The sequence below is a fragment of the Chionomys nivalis genome, chromosome 17 (assembly GCF_950005125.1).
Source record: "Chionomys nivalis chromosome 17, mChiNiv1.1, whole genome shotgun sequence".
Classification (NCBI taxonomy): domain Eukaryota; kingdom Metazoa; phylum Chordata; class Mammalia; order Rodentia; family Cricetidae; genus Chionomys; species Chionomys nivalis.
Genome location: NC_080102.1, coordinates 1,741,900 through 1,766,946, shown reverse-complemented (window position 1 = coordinate 1,766,946; position 25,047 = coordinate 1,741,900). Strand labels below are relative to the sequence as shown.

Genomic DNA, 25,047 nt, shown 5'->3' with positions numbered 1-25,047 from the left:
GAGTTTCTCAACATGTTCAGCCCCGCCAGCGTAGATGACAGGACAACCTTGCTCTGCATAGGAAAATGCTTCTCCGACTGTAGCATCCTCAGAGCCTCCCATCCTAACTCCCTGGGGTACATTGCAATCGATGTACTTTCCCCCCAAGTTCTACAGCTGGAGGTGATGATGATTACAGAAGAGAGCCTCAGTGTCCACAGGACTGAGGCCTGATTGTGGCTGACAGGGAAGTGTTTGTTGGCTTGTTCTCCATCAGTGCAATGAAGCCACCATTTAGTGGCCAGAAACCACAAGCCAGACATATACTTGCTAGGTTCTGTTTGTAGCATTATCATGTAAATACATTCTTTTCTTGCAGACTTTGAGGTATTTTTAACAAAGAATTTTTTTTTACTGCTCTAGCCTTCTGCTTCCCATATTATCAACATACAGTATTCCCTAAGTTCATAGAAATGAAAACAATAAGTTGAATGTCCTAGAAATGGAAATTGATGAAATTCTTTCTCACTCATAGACTAGGCCGGAGGTCACACACCATCATTTCCTACGCTGGTACCTGTTACTAGAACTGGCCAGTGCTTTGTATTGTTGGAGTCAATCAGTGTTGTTAAGGGACATGAATTGATGTCCCTATGTCTAAAAATAGACCATGTCACACAAACTATTCCTTAAAAATCTAATTTGGGCCATTTGGTGGTTGGGCGTGCCTTTAATCCTGGCACTTGGGGGCCGGGCAGAAGCAAGTGGAGCTCTGTGAGTTCGAGGCCAGCCTGGTCTACAAAACAAGTTCCAGGACAGCCAGAGCTGTTGCACAGAAAAAAAACTGTCAAAAAAAAAAAAGCCAAAAATAAAAAAATAAGTCCAATTTGGTAGCACTAGACTTGCAGTTAGCTAGGCTGAATCATTTCTGGAATTTTTCACAGATCTTGTGTAGTTTCTGATAGCCACTACTCATCATCATCACAGCGCCCCAAAAACCTCAGCCCCCCACTCCCTCACCACAGCCCCCCACCCCCTCACCACAGCCCTTGTTTTTTTTCTCCTTTAGACATCACATAATTGGTTCCCATAAGTACTAGGATTGTGTGTAAGAGTGTGCTGGTGTGCATGTTTGTGAGTGTGTTAACCTTAGATTAAGTTTATCTTTTCAAAATAGTGGATATAGGTTATGGCGTGGTACTGGTTTTCCTGGCACTACCAAAGGAAAATTGGAAATAAGGGGTTAAAAATGGGGCAGAGTAAGTAAAGGTGACCAAAATTATTTTTTAAAAAAGAATAGCCCTCTGCACATTTGAATAGTTTTTGAAGTTTCTTACTGCTAACCTTTTAACTAAAAAGTATTGTTTGGGGGAACAGTTTAATAGGAAGAACACAAAAAAAAGTGTTACAAATTTAAAATGGAACAATTGTTTTATCTATTCCTTTTTATTTTTTTAAAGATGTCTTTATTTTTATTTCATGTATATGAGTGTTTGCCTGCATATATGTCTGTATACCACTAAGGAACCTGGAGGCTGAGAGGTCAGAGTTCATAGCAGGAGTTACAGACATTGTGAGCTGGGAACTGAACTCAGGTCCTCTGCAAGAGCAGCAAGTGCTCTTAACCACTGAGCCATCTCCCCAGTCTCTCATTTATCTATTATTACAAAAACACAAAGATCTGACTCTGCCTTTGAGGCTAACTGTTAATGAAGGTTTGTGCTTAATTGCAGAAATAAACCCAAGTCAGACATTGTGTAACTGTCACTCTCTGCCTCTGTCCTCTTCCTCCCTCCACTCCCGCTCCTGACTTTTTATGAACCTCAGAACACAACTCTTGACCACATTACAGGAAGTAACTCTTCCATAGTAACAGCCCGTCTTGTGCTGAGCCTTGTGTGCTGAGTGATGTCAGAGAAGCGAACACAGGCAAAGGTAGGGGCTTTCTCCATAAATCAGAAAGAACAGGGAAGCCAGCAGCGGTTCAGAGTGCAACGTACTTCTGAGACTGGCTGAAGCCACAAAAAATGTGCTTGGCGCTTATCTGTTTTTATTAGAACTGTAAATCAGAATGTATGTGTGTGTGTGTGTGCGCGTGCGTGCGTGCGTGCGTGCGTGTGTGTGTGTGTGTGTGTGTGTGTATCTCGGTTGTCTCATGTCAACCTTGGGCAGAATGAATCTCTATTCTGATTGCTAACCTAAGTGACTCATGATGGTCAAAAGAAAACAAATGACTCACAGACAAATTTTAAATTTGTTAATTTGTTAATTATCGCCTGACCAAAGAACACTGGAATTACAAAGTTAAGGAAATATATAAACTGCCTTTGGATATGCAATTTTGATTATTAGAAGTTTTTGTGTCTTTCCTCCTTATGGACAATACCCTTGATCAAGATTTTTGCCCCACCATAGCTCCTATAAAAAGTTTATATTTTGGTACCGTTTCTCATTTTAAAGTTAATTTTTATAATTAAATTACATTTTTAATTAATGAACAATAATTGTATATTTTGTATAAAGTACAAAGTGATGTTTTGTAGAAAGATCAAGTCAGATAGTTAACATATCTGTCAGTTCACCAATCTATTTTGTTAAGAACATTTAAAAATCTAACCATTTAAAATTACGCACCAATATTATTAATTGTGATCAGTACATTATGCAAAAGAGAGCTAAAATATATTCCTCCTAGCTCGTGGGAATATTGTGCCTGTGGTGTAACCTCTGATGGATTTTAAACAGACGCCGTGACTATTGTGATTCTAGCCTGTCTCCGCAGTCTCCCTGTGACACTGAGCAGTGAGCTTACCCTCTTTAGCTCCATGCTTCTTCATTTATAAAGTATGGCAATGCCTGTCTCCCGGGAGTAACTGTTCCATGCAGAATTCTCCATAGCATAGATGGCGCTGGGCTGGAGAAACGGCTCAGGTCCTCTCGCAGAGGACCCAGGTTTCCAAAACCCACTCTGGGCAAGTCACAACCGTTACCTGTAATTCCAGCTCCAGGGGAATCCAATACCTCTGTATCCAGGGGCACCTTTACCCATGTGCACATACCCACACACAGACACGTGCATACACATGTACATGTTTACATAATTTAAAATATTAAAAATACATCTTTACCAAGAAGAATAATCAACATTGTTGACTGCATATTTTACATCATAATCATGTAAAGAACAATTTTCTATTTTAAAAATATTACAATATGAATACTTTTTTCTTATCATTATAATTTTCCAACATAATTTTTACTGACTGTGATACTTAGACTATTCTAGTTTTCTACAATGGAATAGTAATTTTGTAATGATAGGTTTGACTCTCTCCGTCTTTTTTTTAATTGCTACCTTAAGACAGATTCCCAGATACAGATCAAAGAATGTGAGCAGTTCAGTGTTCAGGAGATGATCATGAGATCACCCTCCACACACATGCCATCAATCCCCAACAGCAGCTACTACACAGAGGGTAACGAATCCACTGCTTTCGGTCAGCAGTGAGTCTCATGGCCTCGCCTCTGTTCTCACTGCTGAAGCTGGACTTTGCCTTGTGCTTTGTGGATGTCTGTATTTGTGGCCACCCATTTACTGCTACACGGTTGAGTTTCTTTCCCCCGTGAGTGCTCCTGAACTGTTAGTCAGGAAAGGATGGTGTTTGCAGATATCTGCTCCTGGTACTCTCCGCCCTGCCTTCACCCACAGAAAACAGCTCCCTGTCTCTCGGCTCATACCTGTGGAGCCACCTTTAACACTTGCAAAAGGCCTGGCTTCATCCACGTGCTCTTAAAGCCCTGGGCAATTGCATGTGCAGAGTGGACCCCTGGCAACCACATGCTTCGTCTCAGCAGCTTGAGAAATGAGAGGTTGTGCTGGCTTGGGTGCTGCTCCAAGCTTGTCCCACCCTCCCTCCTTGGCACAGCACCCTGCTACCCTCTGCAGCCCCAGCCCAGAGTTCCCCAAGGGGACTTCTAGTTTTCACCTTCAGTGACATTTTGGAAGTCATTCTGGCCAGTCCCAGTTGTCTTTACGAAGCAGCCTCGCTCCAACTTCCTAACTGAGAATTTCCTTAAGGGTAATGAAGACCGCTTAGTTCAGCTCAGGCCCCCCCAAGATCAGACGATCCTCTGAGCAACTGCAATAGCATCATCCACTATCAGTAGCTGATCAGCTTGGAGGAAAGAGGTGTCAGATTCTGCAAACATTTCCCACTGGCCAAGAACAGCAGTTCATTGGCTTTATTTAAACTGTGAACTCTGCCTGGGAAAAACACCTGTCTGAATGGTGGGGCGTTTTTAACTCTCTGACACTACTGAGTTCCTAGAAAGCACATATTCTCCTCCTGGTTTTCCTTATACACACACACACACACACACACACACACACACACACACACACCATAAAGGTGCCTAGCAATTAAACAGCAACCTCAATGAGCATTCTCTGTGTCTTGGACAGCCAAGAACTTCTGGCCTAGTGTGCCTCCACCCCAGAATAAACTTGCTGAAGGAAAGCCCCAGGCTGTGGTTTAATTACACCTGGTGCAGACCTACAGCTGTGCTGTTTAGATGCTTTTTAAGATTATTGATGTTTAAATGCTCTTCCAAATTTTGAATGTTAAATTATACAGTGGGAATAAAAATATCGTGATCAGCCCTGCTCTGGTTTATTAGGCAATGGTTATAGGTTGAGCTGGGCAGGTCTCTGGTTGCAAGGATGTATGGGAGTACTTTGATCTACTTTTGCTCATTTTAAAAATTCACTACTCTACTAGGAAGTCATGCCATTAGCTGTTGTTCAGATACTGTTGGTTTGCTCGGTACAGCTCATATTTCACCCATAGCTGCATACACATGAGTTAAAAATAAATTTATCATGATAGCACGTTATTTTTATTACTTTTCTAAATAGATGTCTTATCCTATGTAAAAACCTAGCAGAGGGGCTGGGGAGATGGTTCCGATCACGAGCACCCACTAAAACAATGTGCGGGTATAGGCTGCACATCCGGAACCCCTGCATGAGGGGTGAGGCAAGGGGACGGATCCCAGGGGCTCCCCGACAGCTAGTCTAGCTGAAACGATGAGATCTAGGTTCAGTTAGAGAGTCTGTCTCAACAACTATGGCAGAGGGCTTGAGAAATGGCTCAGCAGTTCAGAGCATACATCGCTTTTGCACAGCCCTGAGCTGGTTTTCCACCACCTACATCAGGCAGCTCACAGCTGCCTGTGACTCTGGACGGCTTCAAGTGAGCTGACACCACTGCTCTCTGCAGGCATCTGCCCTCATGTGTGCACACACACACGTAATTTAAAATAAAATGAATATATTTTTTTAAACATGGTGGAAAATGATAGCGGAGAGAACCCAACATCAGCCCCTCTGGTCTCTATGTGCACAGACAAGAGTAACACCACACACACACACACACACACACACACACACACCACCCTTTCTAGAAAAAGTTCATGTTTCCTTAAAACAGGTAAATGGACAAGTATAGAAGTGCATTCAAATCTAAATTCCTTTAGTGAGAAAAAAGAGCACATTGGTTTCATAAACATAACCGCTCTGTGGCAGTTGATCCAGCTCAGTGCATGCCACATATTCTAAGTCTTATTACAGTCATATCCTTTTGGCTAGAAGCAGTAAAATTATCTCCCACATGCCACTTCCCTATGAAAGTTAGATTATTTATGAAGCTGTGGTTTAGCAACAAAGGAAAAGGGAATCTGTCCTTTCTGACCTCCAGGGATGCAGCATACAAGAAAGAGCCTTGGGCAGGGGAGGAAGTGCCGGTGTCTACAATTGCTCAGCTGCAACACCGGTGTTTCTCAGATGACTAAATCAGAGAGGAAAGGCCCAGCCTCCTTGTAACTTAGTTTCACATTCACAGCGTTTAGACTAAGTAGCTATCCCTATTGTTCTGTGGAAACAGAGTTTCCCACCTAAATGCAACTCCTGGCTGTGGAATTGCCATCTCCAGGATTGTCGCACGGTCCCATGGTGCTTGTTTTTCATTGTTAATCTATCTCTTTCCAGATAGAGACATTCTTTGCCCAGGTTTGTAAGAAGCCGGTGAACGGATGCAGCTTGTAAAGGCGTTGGTCCTCACGCCTTTCTAAGGCTCCGAACACAGGATGCTGGTGGTTTCCTAGAATTATTTCTATCTTAGGATAGAAATTCATATACATGCAAGAGCAAAGATCAACTCAAGTGAGCATCAGGATGGGCAGCGTATGAGCGTCTCAGCTTATTTAAAGAGAAAACATGGTGGTTTTGTTTTAAACAAGTCACCAGAACACCAGGCATAATCATATTCAAAATGTGACTGTGACATCCACACAATGGGTTATTATACAGACATTAAAATTATCTCTATGAAGAATTTTTAGTGACATAGCAAACTGCTGCTTCCATAGTAGCTGAGAAAACAGAGTTTTACAGTTTGTTCTCAAGTGAGAGGGTTAAAAACATCGACATATCAACTGCACTTTTCTCTAAATAATAGTACTTTTTTGAAACATAATTTTTGTTGATTCTTAGGGAATTTCACATTGTGCACCCCAATCCCACCCATCCCCCAGTACTTCCATATCCGCCCCTCACCCCTACAGTGTTTCCCACAAAGGGAAACCCACAAAGAAATAATAAAAGTAAAATTAAAAAGACAAAAAATACAAACAAAAATATCAACTAAAAAAACAAACAAATAATAACAATTAAAAATCCTCTTCCCTCTTTCGTTTTTCCTGCCTGTCTATCACCTCCTCGTTCATCTTAGCGGCACTGGGAACTGCAGTGAAGTGTTCTGTTCAAACTGCTTCGCTTGCAAACGCCCACTGTGTAACATGTTGGTCAGGTTCGCAGCCTCTGAACAGTACGCCATCAATTCTGACCCTCACGGAAATTTCTGGAGATCCTGCAGACATGGTTCCACAGGACCAGTCGCGTCACGTGCTCCAGCAGGTCATAGATGGGGTAGATGTTGGGTGAGCCAACTCAAAGCCCTGGATGTAGGCCTGCAGTTTGGGGTTTTTTTTTTTTTGTTGTTTTGTTTTGTTTTACTTTTATCATTTCTTTTCGGGTTTCCTTTTGCGGATGTCACCATGGTCCCAGGTGGCAGGCCACTCAGATCAGCATCGCCTTGCCTGCAGGGTGGTCCTAGAACACCAACATGGCCCCAGGTGGTGGGCCAGATCCCAGGCAGCCACTCTGCCTTCTATGGCAACAGACCCTTCTATGAATATCAGCACAGACCCTGACTACAGTAGGCCATGGACCCAGCTATGGCACTCAGCAGCAGCTCTGGCACTGATGACATCATGGCCCCAGCGGCGGCATGTCCCTTGGATCCCAACATGGCCAGAGAACTTGGGCATCCTTGTGGCCTTTGGTGGCAACACAGGACATGGACATTAACACAGACCCCGGCTTCAGTATGACCATTCACCAAGACACGGTCCTCAGAAGCAGTCCAGGCCTGAATGTCACCATGGCCCCGGGTGGCGGCACAGGCCACGCAGGTCAGCATTACCACAACTGCAGGGTGGCCCTAGGGTACAGGCCGAGGTGGTGGCCCAGACCCCAGGCATTCTTATGGCCTTCTATGGCAGCAGGCACCATGGGTATTACCACAAACCCAACAGTGGTAGGGCCATGGGCATTATAGTGTTTTGTTTTGTTTTTATAAAAGCATTCTTTCCTCTGTTTTTAATTTTAAAAACTTGGCTAAATTTTCAAGTAAAACTTTAAAATCCAGATTACACTGTATATCGTTTTTGTGATTGCAATTTGGAGTTTTCCAATTCATCAAGGAACAAATCTACAAAAGGAACAGCTCAGAAGTCTAAATGCCTTCTTGACCAGAGGCCATAGCAGCAGGCCCTGGCCCAGCTTTGAGAGTCTAGCAGTATGAGCCTTTCTCGGAAGAGTAAAGACACAGGCAGAATAAAAGGGTGATGGCAATAAGTCTCAGGTCAATGAAAAACCACACGCCAACTATCCCGGGTAGATGTCCAGCTCAGTCCGGATCTGGCCGCCATCCTGAATCTAGATTTTACCACAGATTGGGCAGTTGTATCCATAGAAGCCATGAGCACAAAAGCGCACGGTGGGCCTGGGAATTATAATTGTGTATTTTAGAAAGGACGGACACAAAACAGAAGGGGAATGGAGGGCAAATGTGAGGAAAGTGGCTGGAGAGAAGTCACCGCTGTCATTGAAGGCCACGGCCAGCAGCTCGGGTCTTTGCCCTGTGAAGCCATTAGAGATCTAAAGCTGCAGATTTCCGTAAGTGGCGTTTTCAAAAGGTCCCTTGGTGGTGTGGAGAGAGGGAAGAGTGGGATGTCAAGATAGATTTCTACTGTGCTATTAAACAGAGGCACAAGCAGTGACCAGGGTGTTGATGACAGATGCGGTGCAAGCTTGGGTCCAGCAGCCTGCGGGCTGTGCTGTCTGAAGGAGAGGGGAGCCCTGGACAAGGAGCATTGGAGCGACGCCGGAGCTGATGGCTTTAGTGTGGGCTACACTATACATATGTAAATTTTAGTCATTCTCTGCTTTCATTAGTTTTCTCCTGGCTTCTCCTGCCTTTCTAGCTCTTCCTGTCTTCTATTTCATCCTTTTCTCTTTGCTTCTCTTCCTCCTCCCTCCGTTTCTTCCTTCTTCCAGCTCTCCTCTCTTACCCACACATTTATTCAGTAACCTTACAAAGGAGGCACCCTCGTTGCCCTTGCTCAGCCCTGTGGGTCTTCTTCCATCATGGAATTTACAGCCACAACTGCCAACGGTGAAGCAAAGACGTTAAATGCTTAACTTCTTTCATATTGCACTGAATAATACATGTTTTTTTTTATATTGGAACTACTACTAATGGCCATTTCCTTTGCAGGTAGTGCCATAATTTCCGTTGTATTTCTAAAAGAAAATTTGAGAGCCTCGGATTTACTAGGTGAGTAACCATTTAATTCATCTAATTATAGCACCGCTTGATCAATAAATACTACCTATAAAACATACTTAAAAACAGAAAATTTAATGAAATGGTCTCACATCTCACTTGGGGTTGGCGCTCTGTACGGGGGACACTGTCTTTTCTCACGTGAAGCTTTCATTTTCATTAGGTTACTGCTAGCTATTGGCCACAGCAAACTGTTATTTTGCAATATTGATGTTGCTTAAGTTGTGATACTTTTATGAACATAATAAAATTCAGGGAAAACATCTGTGTTGCCTATTAGACTATTATAATTGAAAGCTCATATTTGCCACAGTATTATATTATACTGCCTAGAAATAAGAGTCATGAAGTATTAGTTCCCCCAAATGAGTACCTGGTTTTTTTTAGCACCCTCCAGAAATAACAGAGAAATTCTCTCTTTTGTTTAGAGGGACTGGGAAGATGGCTTAGTGCGTGAAACATTTTCTTTGCAAGCATTAGAACCTGAATTGGATCCCAGCACTCAGAAAAGCCTGGCTTGGTGGCATGTGTCTGAAATCTAAGTGTCGAGAGGCTGGGGAAGCAGAGAGGCTCTTGGGGGCTTCCCAGCCAGCCAGTCTAGCTGGAAGGATACCCCCAAGTTCAGTGAGAACCTGCCTAGAAAAGTAAAAGATTTCATACCTGAGGCTCAGGGAACATCAGAGGAAGAAGCAGAAAGATTGTAAGAGCCAGACAATCAGGGTTTGCTGTGAAGTTGTGTCTCCTAGTAATGTGAGAAGCTACACACGTAAAGTCTCACCAACATGACTGCCCTAACACGAGCTGAACAAGGACAACATCAACAGACATGTCAAAGTAGTTGGGGAAAGCCCACCCGCAAGGCCTCAACCCTACATGAAGAACTGCAGGTAAAGAAGGAATGCTGAGAGCGGTTCTCCGGGGAAGAGCACACCAACTGCTTATCCCATGCTCAATAATCGGTCCTGAAAGCATACGTATTTGTGACATTATACAGATTGACAGGCTATAGTTAGGAATACATATGTGTATATTTACATGCTTGCAATAACAAGTAATGAAAAAAGAGGCCATACATTTGAAAGGGAGCAAGGGAGCGGTGTGTGCAAGGTTTGGAGGGAGGAATGTTGTGATTATATTATAATCTCAAAAATAAAAACTAGAAGAGGAGACCCGGAGGAAGACAACAAGAGTTGACCTTTGGCCCCCTACCGTGAACCACCACAAGCATACACCACGCATGAATAAAACATTTTAAAAGTAAAGACAGAGTAAGTCTCTTTGGGGAAACTATGGTTCCTAATGGAAATTAGCAGTGAGTTGCTGGCTATAATGGAGATTTCTATTACAAAGCAAGGCTCTCTCATAAGCATTGTCTCTTCTCACTTTCGTGGGAAGATCATTCATGAGAATTGTGGATGTTCGCGTCTTCTTCCTTGACAAGAGCCTGCTTTATTTCTGCTGACATATGGTAATGAACACAGATACTTTAGGCACTTCAACCAAAACCATGCCCACCCTCTTCCAGGGAGCTTTGTTTTGTCTTTTTAATGTGAGCTCTGAATTTGACACCAGTGTTGGTATGTTTAGCATTTCTCTCCCAGCCCCTGATCCTGTTTCTCTTGAGCTTAACGTCTTGAAAGTGTCTTCACTTTTTCCTTTCCTCTTTGGTTTGATTCTGCTGGTAGAGTTTTTAGTCAACACTGTCAGATTTTTCACGGTTAAAATGTTTTTCCAAATGCATTCGTATGTGATTGTATCTCTTCCAACATATTATTTTTATGCATCCTTTTTTATATGTTGTGATTTATGGGGTCATTTGGGAAAGTCATATGAAATCAGGAATAAGAACAGCCAATGCCTGGGTTTTAAAACTTAGGTTTCATATTTTTTTTCATATTTATCAAATGTCACAAGGAAACTTCAAATCCTTTCATCTAACACCTTCCATCTTTTTGTAGTTTGGGTGGCTAACACTGGATGAATGACTAAATTCTCCCAGTTTAAGAAGGTCATATTGATGGGTAATGGGGACTTTCCTGTCTCGGCTATTACTGGTAAAATTATCTTGACTAGTAGAAATAAAGAGATAATTATGACTGAGTTCTTGTTCCAGTTTTTCTTCTGTTGCTTTGATTAAGATATCTATCTCAATGGAGGCAACTTTCAGGGAGAATGTAGTTTCCTTGTATCACGATTCCAGGCCATAGTCCATCACTGCAGGGAGTCACAGAGGAGCAACTTGAAGTAGCTGGTCACTTCCGCAGCCAAGAGCGGAGAGTAATGAACACAAGCCTGAGTATGCTCCCTGCTCACATTCTTCATTTACATTACATTTCTGAACATTTACAATATTCAGCCCATTTGTATTTAGTGAATTCAGAGAAAATACTCCACCATCCATCCATTTTAGTGGCTCCAAAGTTTTATGCCTAATTTACTTTCTATCATAATTAAGGAAAACTGTAACTATAACTATCTAGTCTTCAACTCCATCAAAGACCCGGAAGGATATAATATTACCTAACAACAATGATATCTTGCTTCCTGGACAGTCATCCAAAGTTCCTCTGCAACACTGTAGCATCCATCTTCAGCCCACAGGCCTAGAATATCCAGCAGACTGCCCACCTTGTATTGGCAAAATTCAACAGTATCTTTCCTGCAGACTATCCAGCAGACTCTTCTGTGAAGCAGGAGCCCTGAAGGATTATCCCACCTTGTTTTGGCAGTCACTTTCTGTGGGTCCTACATGTCCAGTTTATATAATATTCTGTCAGAAGTCAAGGTGGAGCAGGTTCTTGCTCAAATGGTTGCCTTGCCACATTGAACACAAACCCCATAAGGAGTTTCTTTGATGTCCATCATCTGTGAAGTAAATTAGTGCTACCAAGAGCAGATGTGTATCATTGTCATGAAAATCCCTATGTTAACAAAACATTTTAAATGTCATATTCCATGGGTCTTTGAAAATCATCTATCTATCTAAATATATATATATATGTAATCTTGAAAACATACCTAACATATCCATATATTTGATTGTTATAAATGACTACTAACCTGTATTTCTTGATTATCCTAAATAGTTTATAATTTACCCTACATTTTTAAGTTAAGTGTATAAGAACAAAACTGTATACAAGAGTAGAAACATATGTACAGTATAACAAAAGTAACTTTAAATTTGTATCAATAGACCATATTTCCTTAAACGATAACAAACATCCATAACCCACCAAAGAACCAAAGACCACCAACCCCATCTCTTGGGAATGTGAGAGTCATGTTCTCCAGACTGCCTCCTGTTGTCTGTGGGCAAAGACATCTTTTTAGGGGTCTCTGAGAATAATTTTAGATAATGACCAGTCCTAGGAAGACCAGCTATAACCTTGGTTGATAGATATCATCTTTCAGGGAGACCTCCCTTGATCAAACCAGATCCATATTAACTTGGAATGAATCCTGTAGAGGAAGCAAAAGCAAAACCTCTTCTCCAAGGCATTTTTGACTTCCAATTGACAAATACATTTCTTGACTTCCATTTTAAAGTTAAGGCATTCTTAAAATATCTAGACTAGTTTATTTCAGCAGTCCTTCCAATCCCATGTCTCTTAGCAGCTGTCACTTGCTATCAACAATCAAAAAATTCAAAATCAATACAGCAACATACAGGATCCAGATTCCCTGTGTATTTCCCATCTCTGTGTGGCTTCTTATTTTTTATATATATTATTTTACTTCTCTCTTTAAATACTTTATTACTTTTAAACTATTTTTTTCTATGACTATATCGTTTTCTTAAGCTTACGCACATTGGTAAACACACAGAACCCTGTTTAGAGGTTTTTTCTATCTGGCTGTCTTTACTGCAGCTCTTAGACAGTTTTGACCAGATAAAAAACGTTAAACTGCTACAGCTGGGTCCTCCACATGGTTCTTTCGGCTGGCTCTACCGACTTCTAGGTTGGTGAAAACCAAACCTAAAGCTTGCAGCCCAGGCAGAGGTTGGTGACTGAGAACTGCATTCAACCTTCCGAGAGCTCTAGAATGTCAATGCTTTGTGCTGTGGCAGGCAGCTTTTTACTTAGCTTTTTTTTTTTAACTTAATGTACTAACTGCTCAAGGGCTTGTCTTAAGGCAGAAAATCTTAAAGGAGCTGTGTTCCTTTTTTTTCTTTCCCCCCCTTTTTTTTCTCTTTACTCTTTGCTCTCTTAGAGGTCTGCCACCCAGCCCCCAAATAATTACACACATGGAATCTTATTCTTACTTATGACTGCCTGGCCTTAGCTTGGCTTGCTTCTTGCCAGCTTTTTTTTAACTTGAATTATTCCGTTGATCTTTTGGCCCTGAACTTTTACCTTTCTTTATTTCTGTATATCTTCCTCACACTGATGCTGGGATCCTACAGCCTCACACTGATGCTTGGGACCCTTTGATGTGTGTGTAAACAGCAGCTAACATGTCTTAAACTTCCTTTTCCTGGCTCTATGCTGTGTTTTACATGGACTATCTTGCTGAAGTATAGGAATAACCCATTTCTAGAAGCAAAATCTGGTTCTCAGAGGGGTTACCTAACTTCCCCAGGGTCACAGAATTGGCAGTTAATAGAGCAGTTTTCTAATCATGGCAACTTGACAAAGTGGACCTAGGAGATGTCTCTAGAGCCCTGTGACATGAGGTTACTTAATAAACTCCCTAAGCCTCAGTTTCGTCGTCTTTAAAGGAAGAAGATTCTACTACCTATCCCAAGATGAAATGAATGAATGTATTGAAGTTCTTAGGCTTGTCACACAGTGAGTACTCAAAGCATTAGCCACTGCCTTCCTAACTGCTACAGCCACTACCACACACTCAAGAGGAGACATGAAGTTCCCACAACTCTAGTTTGTGGCTTGGTGTGGTTTGGTTGCCTTTCTAACGGAATGCTCTGTGACGGAAGATGTCACTGTTAAGAAAGTGATCAGTTTTTGCCTTTAATGTGGTGTTATAGAGGGAGGGGGGTCATCCATTGAACACCCTTCCCTCCAACAACACCACCACAGGCTTACGTTCTCTGAGATGCAGTAACTAGCTTTGAACAGGGCAAGTCCAGGGAGGGCTTTCTGTGGCCTTCATCACTTTCACCTGGAGAAAATGTGGCTCTTTCTGTTAAAAGCGAAGAATGCGGGGTTTTTTTGTTTGTTTGTTTGTTTGTTTTGTTTTTTCCTTTTCAGGGACTAAAACCAAACAGAGGGAAGAGTAGCTAGTGGTGTTTTCTTAAAGATTAACATATGTGCATGCGAAAAATTAAATTGTCAAAATGTGAGAAGGAATATCATTTGTTTTCCCCTGCTTCAAACAAATGAAAGTTTGTTTTTCCTGATGGAACAAATGGAGATTTGAGGCCATGTGGAAACAAGCTGAACTAATTTGTTGCCAAATGTTGCTCTCTGGCCATGAAGCTTTTCAGCACTGGCCTCAAAAAAAATGACCTCACAAAAGCCTTGTCTGAAGAGTCACCCGTCCTTATTGACTCACTGACAGGCTTTGGCCCCTGCTCTGATTCTTAGCGGATTAAGAATTGAAAATTATTTTAATGATTATTTTGCCTTTAAAAAAGCACCAGTCTCCAAAGCTGCAGCGTTTTCCTCTTCTCTGTCATCAAAACAACACGGCTGGGAACACCGCGCTGATTTAGGCCCACATAATGGTATCATCTAAACACAAGTGACGGTAAACTCCCCGCACTCCCTTAGAGACCAGTAACCTGATTACTTCAAGTCACCTACAAATGGTTTCCCCAGATTGATAGTGAGACCAAGGCCATTTATTTTCCTGCTTCTCCGCCCCTGCTCCAAGATCAACAGGGTTGGGTTCATTTGTTGAGAACAGGACTCAGGCAAGCACAGTACCATTCGAGTTGAGAGGACAGAGTGTCCATTTTGACTTCTGAGCAGCCTCGAGATTGGAGCTTTCTGACGGCAGGTCCAGGACTACCTGGGACTTCCCAGCTAGGACTCCTTTGAGGGCATCTGCCATTGAGCCTGAGGAATCTGGACTGGATTGCTCGCCTCGTACTAATGAATCCACTTCATTGTGTGACTTCTGGTATTCCAAGGAAGTAACGCCTGGATTCTCATCAATCAAGAGATAATGCAGTGCCCAAAAGAATTGTTCAGAGTCAAGGTAGCTGAAAATTTTAAAACTGAAGACTCCTGGAAGTCAGAAAATTTAGTTTAGAATTTTAATTAAGAGTTGTCCAGCAGACGGCCATCTCTGAAGAACTGACTAGCTCTGTCTTACTAGGCACATCTGGGAACCGGAGGACAGGAGCTTCTGGATTCCAGGCTCGGGTCCTTCTGTTCCGTTCATGTCTCATTCTTTTCCGCAGTGTCTCCTCCAGGAGACTGGTAGCCGACCAGTAGCCTCCTGAGACAAAGACTGAGTTCACAGCCAGACCATTAAATGTCAAGCATTTCCCAAGTATAAAACACTCCTCAAAACACCACTTCAGAGCGGTAGAAATGGCCCAGCATGTTTAGAGACTAAGATAACTTGATCATCTGCGGGGTGAGTCTGCAAACATCAGCATATTGGTGCACCTGCGAGGGCTTCCAGGGGAAGAACTGCCCAAGCTTCTTTAACTCACCTCTTCCCAAAGAGACTTGATGTCTCACAAATTTTTCCGATGGTGCGGAAGTCTCTTTAAACCCGTTCTGGGGAGCACCCGCTTGGAATGCTCAACTAAAGGAAATTCCAGGTCAAAATAACCTGAAACCTGTCCAGGTCCTCTGCCAGGAGCCTTCGGTCTGGTCTCCGCCTGTGTCCTGTGCAGCATGAGGGCTCCCCCCAGGTGGACTGACATGTAAATGCTTGCCACTCAAGGACCCTACCTCATGCAGTCATTAGGCATCTCAATGAGTCAAGGAAACAGATGGCCTGAGTTTCAAACCAAGCTGTCCACTTACCACCAGCTAGAAAATACCAGACAGAGTAGTTACTCCCTCTCTAATCATCTCCTTCATCTGTCAGGTGTAGATAGTAATAAAGATTATACATTATACATTGTACGTATTATATGCTATAGGATTTATTTATAATATATGCTGTAATAATACAATTACATAATAGTAAACAGTTGGCCCATATACATGTATTTGCTGTGTGGATTTTGTGACTCATGGTCAACGACAGTCCAAAAATGTTTAATGGAAATTGTAGAAATAAGCAATTTGTAAGGTTTAAATAGCTTGTTAAAGTATATTGCTTTTGTTCTGTTTTGTTGTTGTTATTCATCATTTATTGTGCCTGTTTGTAAGTTAAGCTTTATCATAGGTAAATAGACAGGATAAATGGAAGATTTTACTCTCTGAGACTTTAGGCACAGGCTCTTTAGGACGTATTCCCACAGATAGAGGAGGGCTGCTCTAATCATTTCTCATGGATTTGTTATAAACATTGTTAATCCATGTAAAGCATTTAGAGTTGGTTTATTCCACTTGTGTGTACAGGGCGGGTGGTGTGGGTGGTGTGCGTATGTGGTCTGTGCACATGTGTGTAAATGCATAAGTGCAGAGGCCGCAGGAGGACAAGTACCCTGCTCTGTCATTCCATCTTATTCCCTTGAGACCTTGAGTTGGCTGACTGCCAGCAAGCCCCAGTAATCCTCCTGTCTGCGTCCCCCACAGACGGGGGGTTATGGGTGTGAATGCTCTGCTTTTCATGTGGGTGCTGGGAATTTGAATTCAGCTCTCACCCTTGAGCAACAGGCACTCGACCCACTGAACCATCTCCTTAGCCCCTTTTACCGTTTTTTCTTTTTCTTTTTTTAATTTGTTTTTATTGAACTATATATTTTTTTCTCCGCTCCACTCCCTTCCTCTCCCCTCCCCTTCTACCCTCTCCCTTGATCCCCATGCTCCCAATATTTATTCAGGAGAGCCTGTCTTTTTCTACTTCCCAAGTAGATTAGACCCATGTATGTCTTTCTTAGGGCTCTTTGTTGTCTAGGTTCTCTGGGATTGTGATTTGTAGGCTGGTTTTCTTTGCTTTATGTTTAAAAGCCACTTATGAGTGAGTACATATGATATTTGTCTTTCTGGGTCTGCATTATCTCACTCAATATGATGTTTTCTAGACCCATCCATTTGCCTGCAAATTTCAAGATGTCATTGTTTTTTTCTGCTGTGTAGTACTCCATTGTGTAAATGTACATTTTTCTTATCCATTCAGCCCCTTTTTATTAAACTACAATGCTTTTAGTATTATCACATTTTAACGTTGATCACAGTATTTTTTTCATGTTAGCTATTCTTGTCTATAAAATAAGTAGTTTGGAATTTATAAAGAGTACCTTCCTCCCTTCCAGGACAGCTGGTCTCCCTATTGTAAAGAGCATAGATTAGTTTACGGACCTGCTTCATACATTGTACATGTTTAAAGGAAGAGACCTCATTATTTGTATATTATATCAAGTTACCTGGGAAACAGCACCTGTGAGTTTGTAAGAGAACCAAATTGTTTATTGTTGTTGTTTGTTTATTTGTTTTTGTTTTTGTCAATGAAGAAAGGCTGTTCTTAGAGAAGAGAAAATGCACACACACAGTAAGCATACAGAGAGAAAGATCCTCTACAAAACAGACAAAGACCTGGGGGTCCAAAAATCCAGTCTCCCCTCAGGGGCTGGGTTTGATGTTTTGCGGGAGCAGGGATGTTTTATTTCACTTTTTAAGTCTTTGGAGGGTTTCCTCCCCAGACCACACTGTTATAAATACTCCAGGCAGGCCAGCCAGTCCATCAGCTGGGTTCCCTACGGGCAGGGGAAAAGGCCCATAAAGGCCTTTGTTTTAAACCACCAGGCTTTTGTCTCAGATCAGGAAAGTGATCTGCCTATCCAGAGAACTGACTTTCATTTAATGAGAAAATAGAATTACTGTAGGTTAGGGCATGAGAGAGAAGGATGGGCCATACCCACAAACTGGAGTGCCATCTAACTCCAACATCCAGACACATCTGCCCAGTGGTTTTTTTATGTCATCTCTGATACCCAGATCTCAGTGCTGGTCCACAGTTCTCAGAGTCGCTGTGACTAGAAGGCCCAGGACTGCTGTGTGCAACTCTGTTCTGTTTATTAGGTTATTTCCTTTCTGTTTTGTTTTAAAAATCAATGGGGGAGGTCTTCTCTAAACATCAAGAGTTCAGCCAATTCCTTCCTGCCCGTACCTCCCATTGTCAAGTTGGATTAGAGGCTCCTTATAGACAGCCCCATTCTCTCTGGGCTATCCTAACAGGAATACAATTCTAAATGAATTTTTAGGGTGAGCTCAGATGGTGCATGGTAGGCAGTCAATATCCCAAAATGCATCAGTCCCAGGTTGTCTGGGTTTCTAGCTCATGCAGTTGCCTCGCCTGGCCTCTTGGGGCACATTCCCCAGGTCTAAAGGATTGGCCGGCCTTGTGGAGATGAGACAGTTCTACTGGAATGCAGAATCTGCCTGCTCTTCTGTCCAGGAAGTAACAGTGAAATCTGACTTGACTGGGGATGCAGCTGAGAGACCATCCATGCAGCTGGCTTCCTCGGGCTCCATTGCATGATTCCTAACAAGACCATGGAAGGTCAACAGCAAGTTTCCTCAGTCAGAGATCTGCATCTTTCAAAAGAAGAGACAGCACAACACTGAAATAAAATGTATCAGAAATGGACAGCTCGGGCCGTAGAGAGAAAAGAGGTGTCACAAACACATCAGCTGACAGGAACTGACATCAACACTTTCAACCCCTTATGAAAATATGAATAACCCCGAAAGGAGACAGGCAATCACGTTTAAAAACCACAAGTAAGTTAGTCATGAGACCACAGATTATCATCCCTGCATTGAAGAGGCTAAGGCAGAAAGGTCAGAAGTTCAAGGTCAGGCAGGCCTGCAGTCTCTACCCCTAGCAAGAGCCTGTCTCAAGAACAAACAAACAAACAACAAAACTACAGAGGGCATAAAGCAAACAAGCACACACCTACCAGGCGCAAAGCTATCCTGAGGTGTCCAAATCTGAAATGATTAAGCAGAAAGAACGAATAAAGTGCTGTAGGGCCGCCCTCTTGATTTGCAACGGTTTGAGGCACAGATGAAATAATAAACATTAAAAGAGATTGTGAAGGGCTCGTCGTAAATCCTCAGCCATCCTATTTGGATTCTGTTTTGAAATGCAACAAAGATTTTTAGATAAGAAATACAGAAGCAGATGTGAAGCAGTGACAAAAATCACGTCAAACAAGCAAGACCTCCTCAAATGACGGAATACTGAGAAGATTCAAAAGAGTTTGCCTTGCGTCTTCTCACAGTGTGGGTGAGGGAAAAGTCGTTGCAAAGCAGTGTCTATAACATGAACTTGTTTATATAAAAACAACAAACTCTCACATACACACTCACACACACTTATACATACACACACTCACACATATACATACACACACACACACTCACACACTGATGGAGGTGGGTCTTGTATCTATCTGTTGCTTTCATTGGTTAATTAATAAAAAAAACTGCTTGGCCCTGATAGGACAGAAAATTAGGTAGGCGGAGCAGACAGAACAGAATGCTGGGAGAAAGAAGCCGAGGCAGTCAGTCGCCATGATTCTCCCACTCCAGACAGACACAGGTTAAGATCTTGCCTGGTAAGCCAGCTCATGGTGCTACACAGAATATTAGAAATGGGTTAGATCAATATGTAAGAGCTAGCCAATAAGAGGCTAGAACTAATGGGCCAGGCAGTGTTTAAAAGAATACAGTTGCCGTGTAATTATTTCGGGGCATAAAGCTAGCCATGCAGGCGGCTGGGTGCCGGGGACGCAGACCCGCCACTCTTATCACAACAACACACTCCCTCACACATACACTCACTAGCACACACACTGACACACATACTCACACACTTACAACACTCTTACACTCACACACACATACACACTCACACACACAATCACACACACATACACACAATCACACACACATACATACACACACTCACAAACATACATACACACACATACATACACACACACTTTTATACACACTCACACACATACACACTCACACACTCCCTCACACATACACTCACACACATTCACACTCACTCGCACACACACTGACATACATACTCACACACAACACTCTTACACTCACACACATTCACACACACATACACACACATGCATACACTCAGTCACACACACTCACATACACACTCACAAACATACATACACACACACTCACAAACATACATACACACACACTCACACACATACATACACATACATGCACACACTCATACACATACACACACATACACACACTCTCACACACATTCACACTCACACACACACCTCTGGAAAAAAAAGCCTAGGAAGGATCCTTGGTGGCAGACTCTAGGCAGGGCGCCTGGTGGGCCATCAGCAAGTGAGAGACATGTGGCTTTTAGCTGGTCAGTCCTACTGAACCCTCTGGAATTTTGTTCCGCACGCACGTGTCACCAACTCCAGATTACATCACAACACAGGAAGTTTAGTGGGTGCTGGGTCATGTAAGGTGAGGAGAGAAACTTTGGCAAAGGGACTTAAAAGTCAATAAAAATTGGACTCCACAAAAGGAAACTTGGAAGTTCTGAAACATTTTAGAGTGTGCCCAGTGGATTTATGCTACTTTATCATATCAGGTTTAGAAAACTCATCTTTTAAAAACCCCTTCCTTCTAGAAACCTAATTTGAAATAATCCTCTTGTTTTCTAAAGGAAGAACAAGACTGGCCAGTATTTCCCCCAAGTTTATGTGTGTGTTTTTATTATTTTGCTTTTACTGAAGTGTTTAATAATGTATATTGTTTTTCATTTTAGAAGTTCTCATTAGAAACAGCTCTAAAAACTGTGTGTATAATCTTGTCTTCACAATGTATTCTAACGTGTATTTATCAGTGACAGGAAACTTGTAGGCCCTGCATAGGTCGTTGTCAAACTTCTGTAACATTAAACACTGTTCTCATGAACTGAGTTCAAAACCTAGACCATGTCACGTGGTCAGGAGGGCTAGGAAATCCGCCCCTCAAACCGCCAGATTTACAGATAGATCAGGCTCTTCCAGTTGGATTCAAAGCTGTTTGTAAGTTATATCCACAACAGAGGTGTGTTCAGTAGTGTAAGAAGGTGTTTCAAGTGTAGTATCTGGGCTACTTAGATAAGTTCTCTCAGGCTGCTAATCATGTATAAACAGGCAGTTTTTAGTACCTTTCAGAAGGGCCACCGCTCCTTGGCTGCCCTCCCATGTGTCTCTTGTCTCCATGGTTCTAAGCAGTGCTGAAGAGATGAGCTCAGATAAGTTCATGGTGTGATCTGTCTTTACGATGCTACCCCTGGGTTCTAGATCCTAGCAGATTATTAGAATTCTACAGTGGGGTCCCTCTCGCCCCAGTTACTTCTGGAAGGACTGCCATCCACGACACCAATTAAAGTGCCCATTGCTAAGTTTCAAAGTCTAGACCCCCGAGCTCACAGGCCCCAGGAATGAGTGAGCGAGAGCTGATCATCGTGAGACGGACTGGCTGCCCTATCCTCCAGTCCAGGCACATCCATCTCAATCGAGATGACCGAGGTTTAGGTAGACTGATTTGTACACAGTGTGGGAACAGTCAGATAAGCTGTCCTTACCTCTCCAGCTGTGCTTGCTTTGATCTTCTCTGTGTTTGGGGAAAACCCTGGGGAGGGTAGGACCCACATGGGACAACAAAGTCTGGAGTCAAGTCCTGTCTTGTCTATTGTTAGATTTTCATCTCCTTTAAAGATGTGGTACTCTTTAAGAATGGCTTGGTACTTGCATTTTAATGGGATGGCGGGGGGGCCAAGAACTGCCTGAATTTTAACAAACAATACTCCCTCTAGGTAATGTTTGTGTCAAGAAAAGTTTTAAGGTAGCCATGCTGATAATACGCACCTGTAGTCCAGTATTTGAGAGACTGGGATAGGAGAGATTGTGAGTTCAAGCCTGTATGATAGAATGAGTTCCAAACCAACTCAGACAACATAGCAAGACACTGCCCCAACGGGAAAGAGGAAAAAGAAAATCTTTAGTCTTTTTTTTTTTAATTTGGTTTGTCTCTCCTTTTTTATTCAAAGGTATGACCCTGGCATTTGCAGGAATGTATTTATTGGTGAATTTTGCTCCAAATATGACCCAGGCGATCTCAGCAAGAACAGTACAGTATTATTTTGTTGGCTGGCAGTTCCTGGTCTACGTGGTAAGGGTTCTACATCTTTTACAGCTTCTGATGTATATTCTCTAGACCACGGGGTGGGGGGGCGGGGGGGCTACGGTCTTAGGAAACCCACGCAGCCCTTTCTTCTCAGCACAGTGACTAAAGTGTAAGTGTATGTTACCAGTACTGAGGGATTTGAGATGCTAAGTCACTGTTGAAGCATCTGCCAAAATGTGTTCATTGAGATCAAAGCTGCAGCAATGATACTGTCCCAAGGGATGTGTGGAAAGGAGGAGGGACAGAGGAGGAGGGAGGAGGAGGGAAGGAAGGAGCTGGTAAATAGGCAGCTGAAGACATTGATTGAGATGTTTTATGTGATACAATGGCAGCTTTCGGTAAGTATAAAGAAGGAATTGGATCAGCAGTAGATATATAACTCACTACAGAATGCAGCTGAGATTGGGGAAAGAAAAAGAGGAATCTATAAAAGACACGTATTAGAAAGAAATGGAATTGCCTAAGTGGGCATTTACTAGTTTGACAAAATACTTGTAAATTCAATAACAAGAATTGAAGCCTATAGATTCATACATTTTTTAGGATTAGAAGTGACCTAAAAAAGGTATCTGATCTAGTTCTTTGATGCAGAAAAAGGTTATCTTGCTTTACCAACTTAGTATTAAAAGCTGTTGACATTTACGGGTTTTACAGGAAAACTTTGCCCCCCGGGGAATACATTAGGTTCATGTCACAGCTGTCAACATGACAAGAGTTCTCTGTCTCACTATCTCTGACGTGACCCTGACCACTGGAACACAGACGTCCACAAATGTTCTCCACTTTTACCCTCTTTTTTCCTTCCTCTTACCCCACAGAAAAATAATGACTGTGCTTTTAAGTGTTCAGATACTACGCACCATGAATAAACTATACCGTGGCCTTCCAAACCACCATTCCTCAGCTCCCATCTACTCCTTTCTCATTACAATTAGTAGATCTCTCTCTATTTTACTGATAGGAAATGAGGGAGAGAGAGGGACAGAAAGAGGGGGGGAAGGAGAGAAGGAATTCTTGAACCTTGTGCAGTGTTTACGCCATGCCTATCATCTTGAATGTCTCTCTTTCTTGACTTTCTTGGTATATTTTACATTTCTTTCCTCCTCTGACTGCTCCATTTTGGGTTCTTTGCGGGCCCCTCTTCATCTGCCAACCATATATGTCTCCTTACACAATATACGCTACCAAGACCTTCTAAAACAATCCTGTTCTAGTTTGTTTCTCTATTGCTGTGATAAACACCACGACCAAAAGCTAGTGGGGTGAGGGGAAGGTTACATGGTTTACAGTTTGCAGTCCATGATCAAGGGAAGCTAGGGCAAGAGCTTCAAAGCAAAAACCTAGAGGTAGAAGTGAAGAAGAAAGCCCGGAGAAACAGGAATTCTTCCCATGACTTTTTACCCAACCCAGGGTCACCTGCCCAGAAGTGGGATTGCCCACACTTGGAGGAGTCCTCCCTTGTCAGTCATTCATCAGGAAGACGCCTCCGCAGACACGCCCATGGGCCAGTCTGATGGAGGTAACTCTTCAGTTGAGTTTTCCTCCCAGGCACCTCTCGTTTGTTTCAAGTTCAGCACAGACGCCATTGTTCACATGGCATCATGTTCTTGCAATCCATACCTACCTCTTCCCAGGCCTCTCCTGACTCTTCACAGCCTGCATTTGCTCCCTGCTCAATCATTACTCACCCCTTCGTGAATGTTCCACGGTTTCTCAAATGTAAATTGTCAGAATCGAAACTCGTATTTTGCCCCCAAACTTTTTCATCTCTTATCTTTTCTGTGTCAGTCTGCCATGTTGGAAACCTGAGCGACATATGACTTCTCACATCTTGATTCCCCAATCTCCATCCTTACATGTTTTAAAGTCTCTTGAACCTGACCCCTCTCTTGTATCCCCATTGTCATTGCATCCATCCAAGCTTCCATCATCTCAGGCCATGCTGGCAGTGTCTTAAGAAGCTTGTCCTCCTTGCTCGTCAACATCATGCTGGTAACTACGGGTATCACCCTGTCAGCCATGTAACTCAGTGCCATTTTGCCTATGGTTCCTTTGCCAGGGAAGTACCCTGCTTCCTCTAACCTATAACTCCATTATCTTTTAGCTCCCTGCAAACTCAGCCTCATGGACACAACTCTGATGCAGCCTCTTCTGTGGAAAAATTACAAAGCTGGTTTCTCTATTTGCTATGCTTTTTTTACAGCCCACATCATGACATAACTCCCTATTTACCTGTCCTCTACTCCAGCAATGCACTGCCACGGGAGAATTATTGGTTAATCAGCCAATCAGCTAGCCCATTACTCAACAATGCCCTGCCTAAAGAAATGCCTGTTTGTGATATGTTGCTAGCCAGGCTCTTAATATCTTAGATTTCATTTTCACCCTGCCCATCACTTAGCAGCTCTTCCTTAGCCCCTGCCCTTAGTTTTGGGCTTTTGGCTTCCCAACTCAAGTTAGCCTTCGTAGGGTTCTTCATGCCCTGCCTTCACCCCACCCTATTCATTTTCTTACTTGTCCGTCATCATAGTCTTTTAACTACCACGGCTTTCATCAATCAACTCTAAGCACTAGACGGAGCTTTAATCGCTGATTTACTTCTGTTCTTTATACTTTATTAAATATTGCATGGTAGTGCAGGCTTGAAATCTGACCAACACATTACAACTTTTTGCCTACAGGCAAAACAAATGCTTCATCCAGTAACAAAAAAGTGACATAGCCTATGAGCAGAAAATTAATAGCCTGAGTTGGATCCTCGGGAGATTAAAGATGCATCAAGCCTTCTTTTCTGGAATAAACTACATGGCTTAATGATGACGTAT

The 25,047-nt window shown here is 42.6% G+C and overlaps 1 protein-coding gene across 1 annotated transcript in view; it reads left to right on the top strand.

Moving 5' to 3' along the window:
• The window catches only part of Nipal2 (NIPA like domain containing 2), an 86,644-nt gene that overhangs the window by 35,884 nt on the left and 25,713 nt on the right, over positions 1 to 25,047 (top strand). The window contains exons 4-5 of the mRNA XM_057792835.1: positions 8,877 to 8,936; positions 22,086 to 22,207. Of these exons, the coding sequence (XP_057648818.1) occupies positions 8,877 to 8,936; positions 22,086 to 22,207 (182 nt within the window). The remainder of the gene's footprint in view (positions 1 to 8,876; positions 8,937 to 22,085; positions 22,208 to 25,047) is intronic.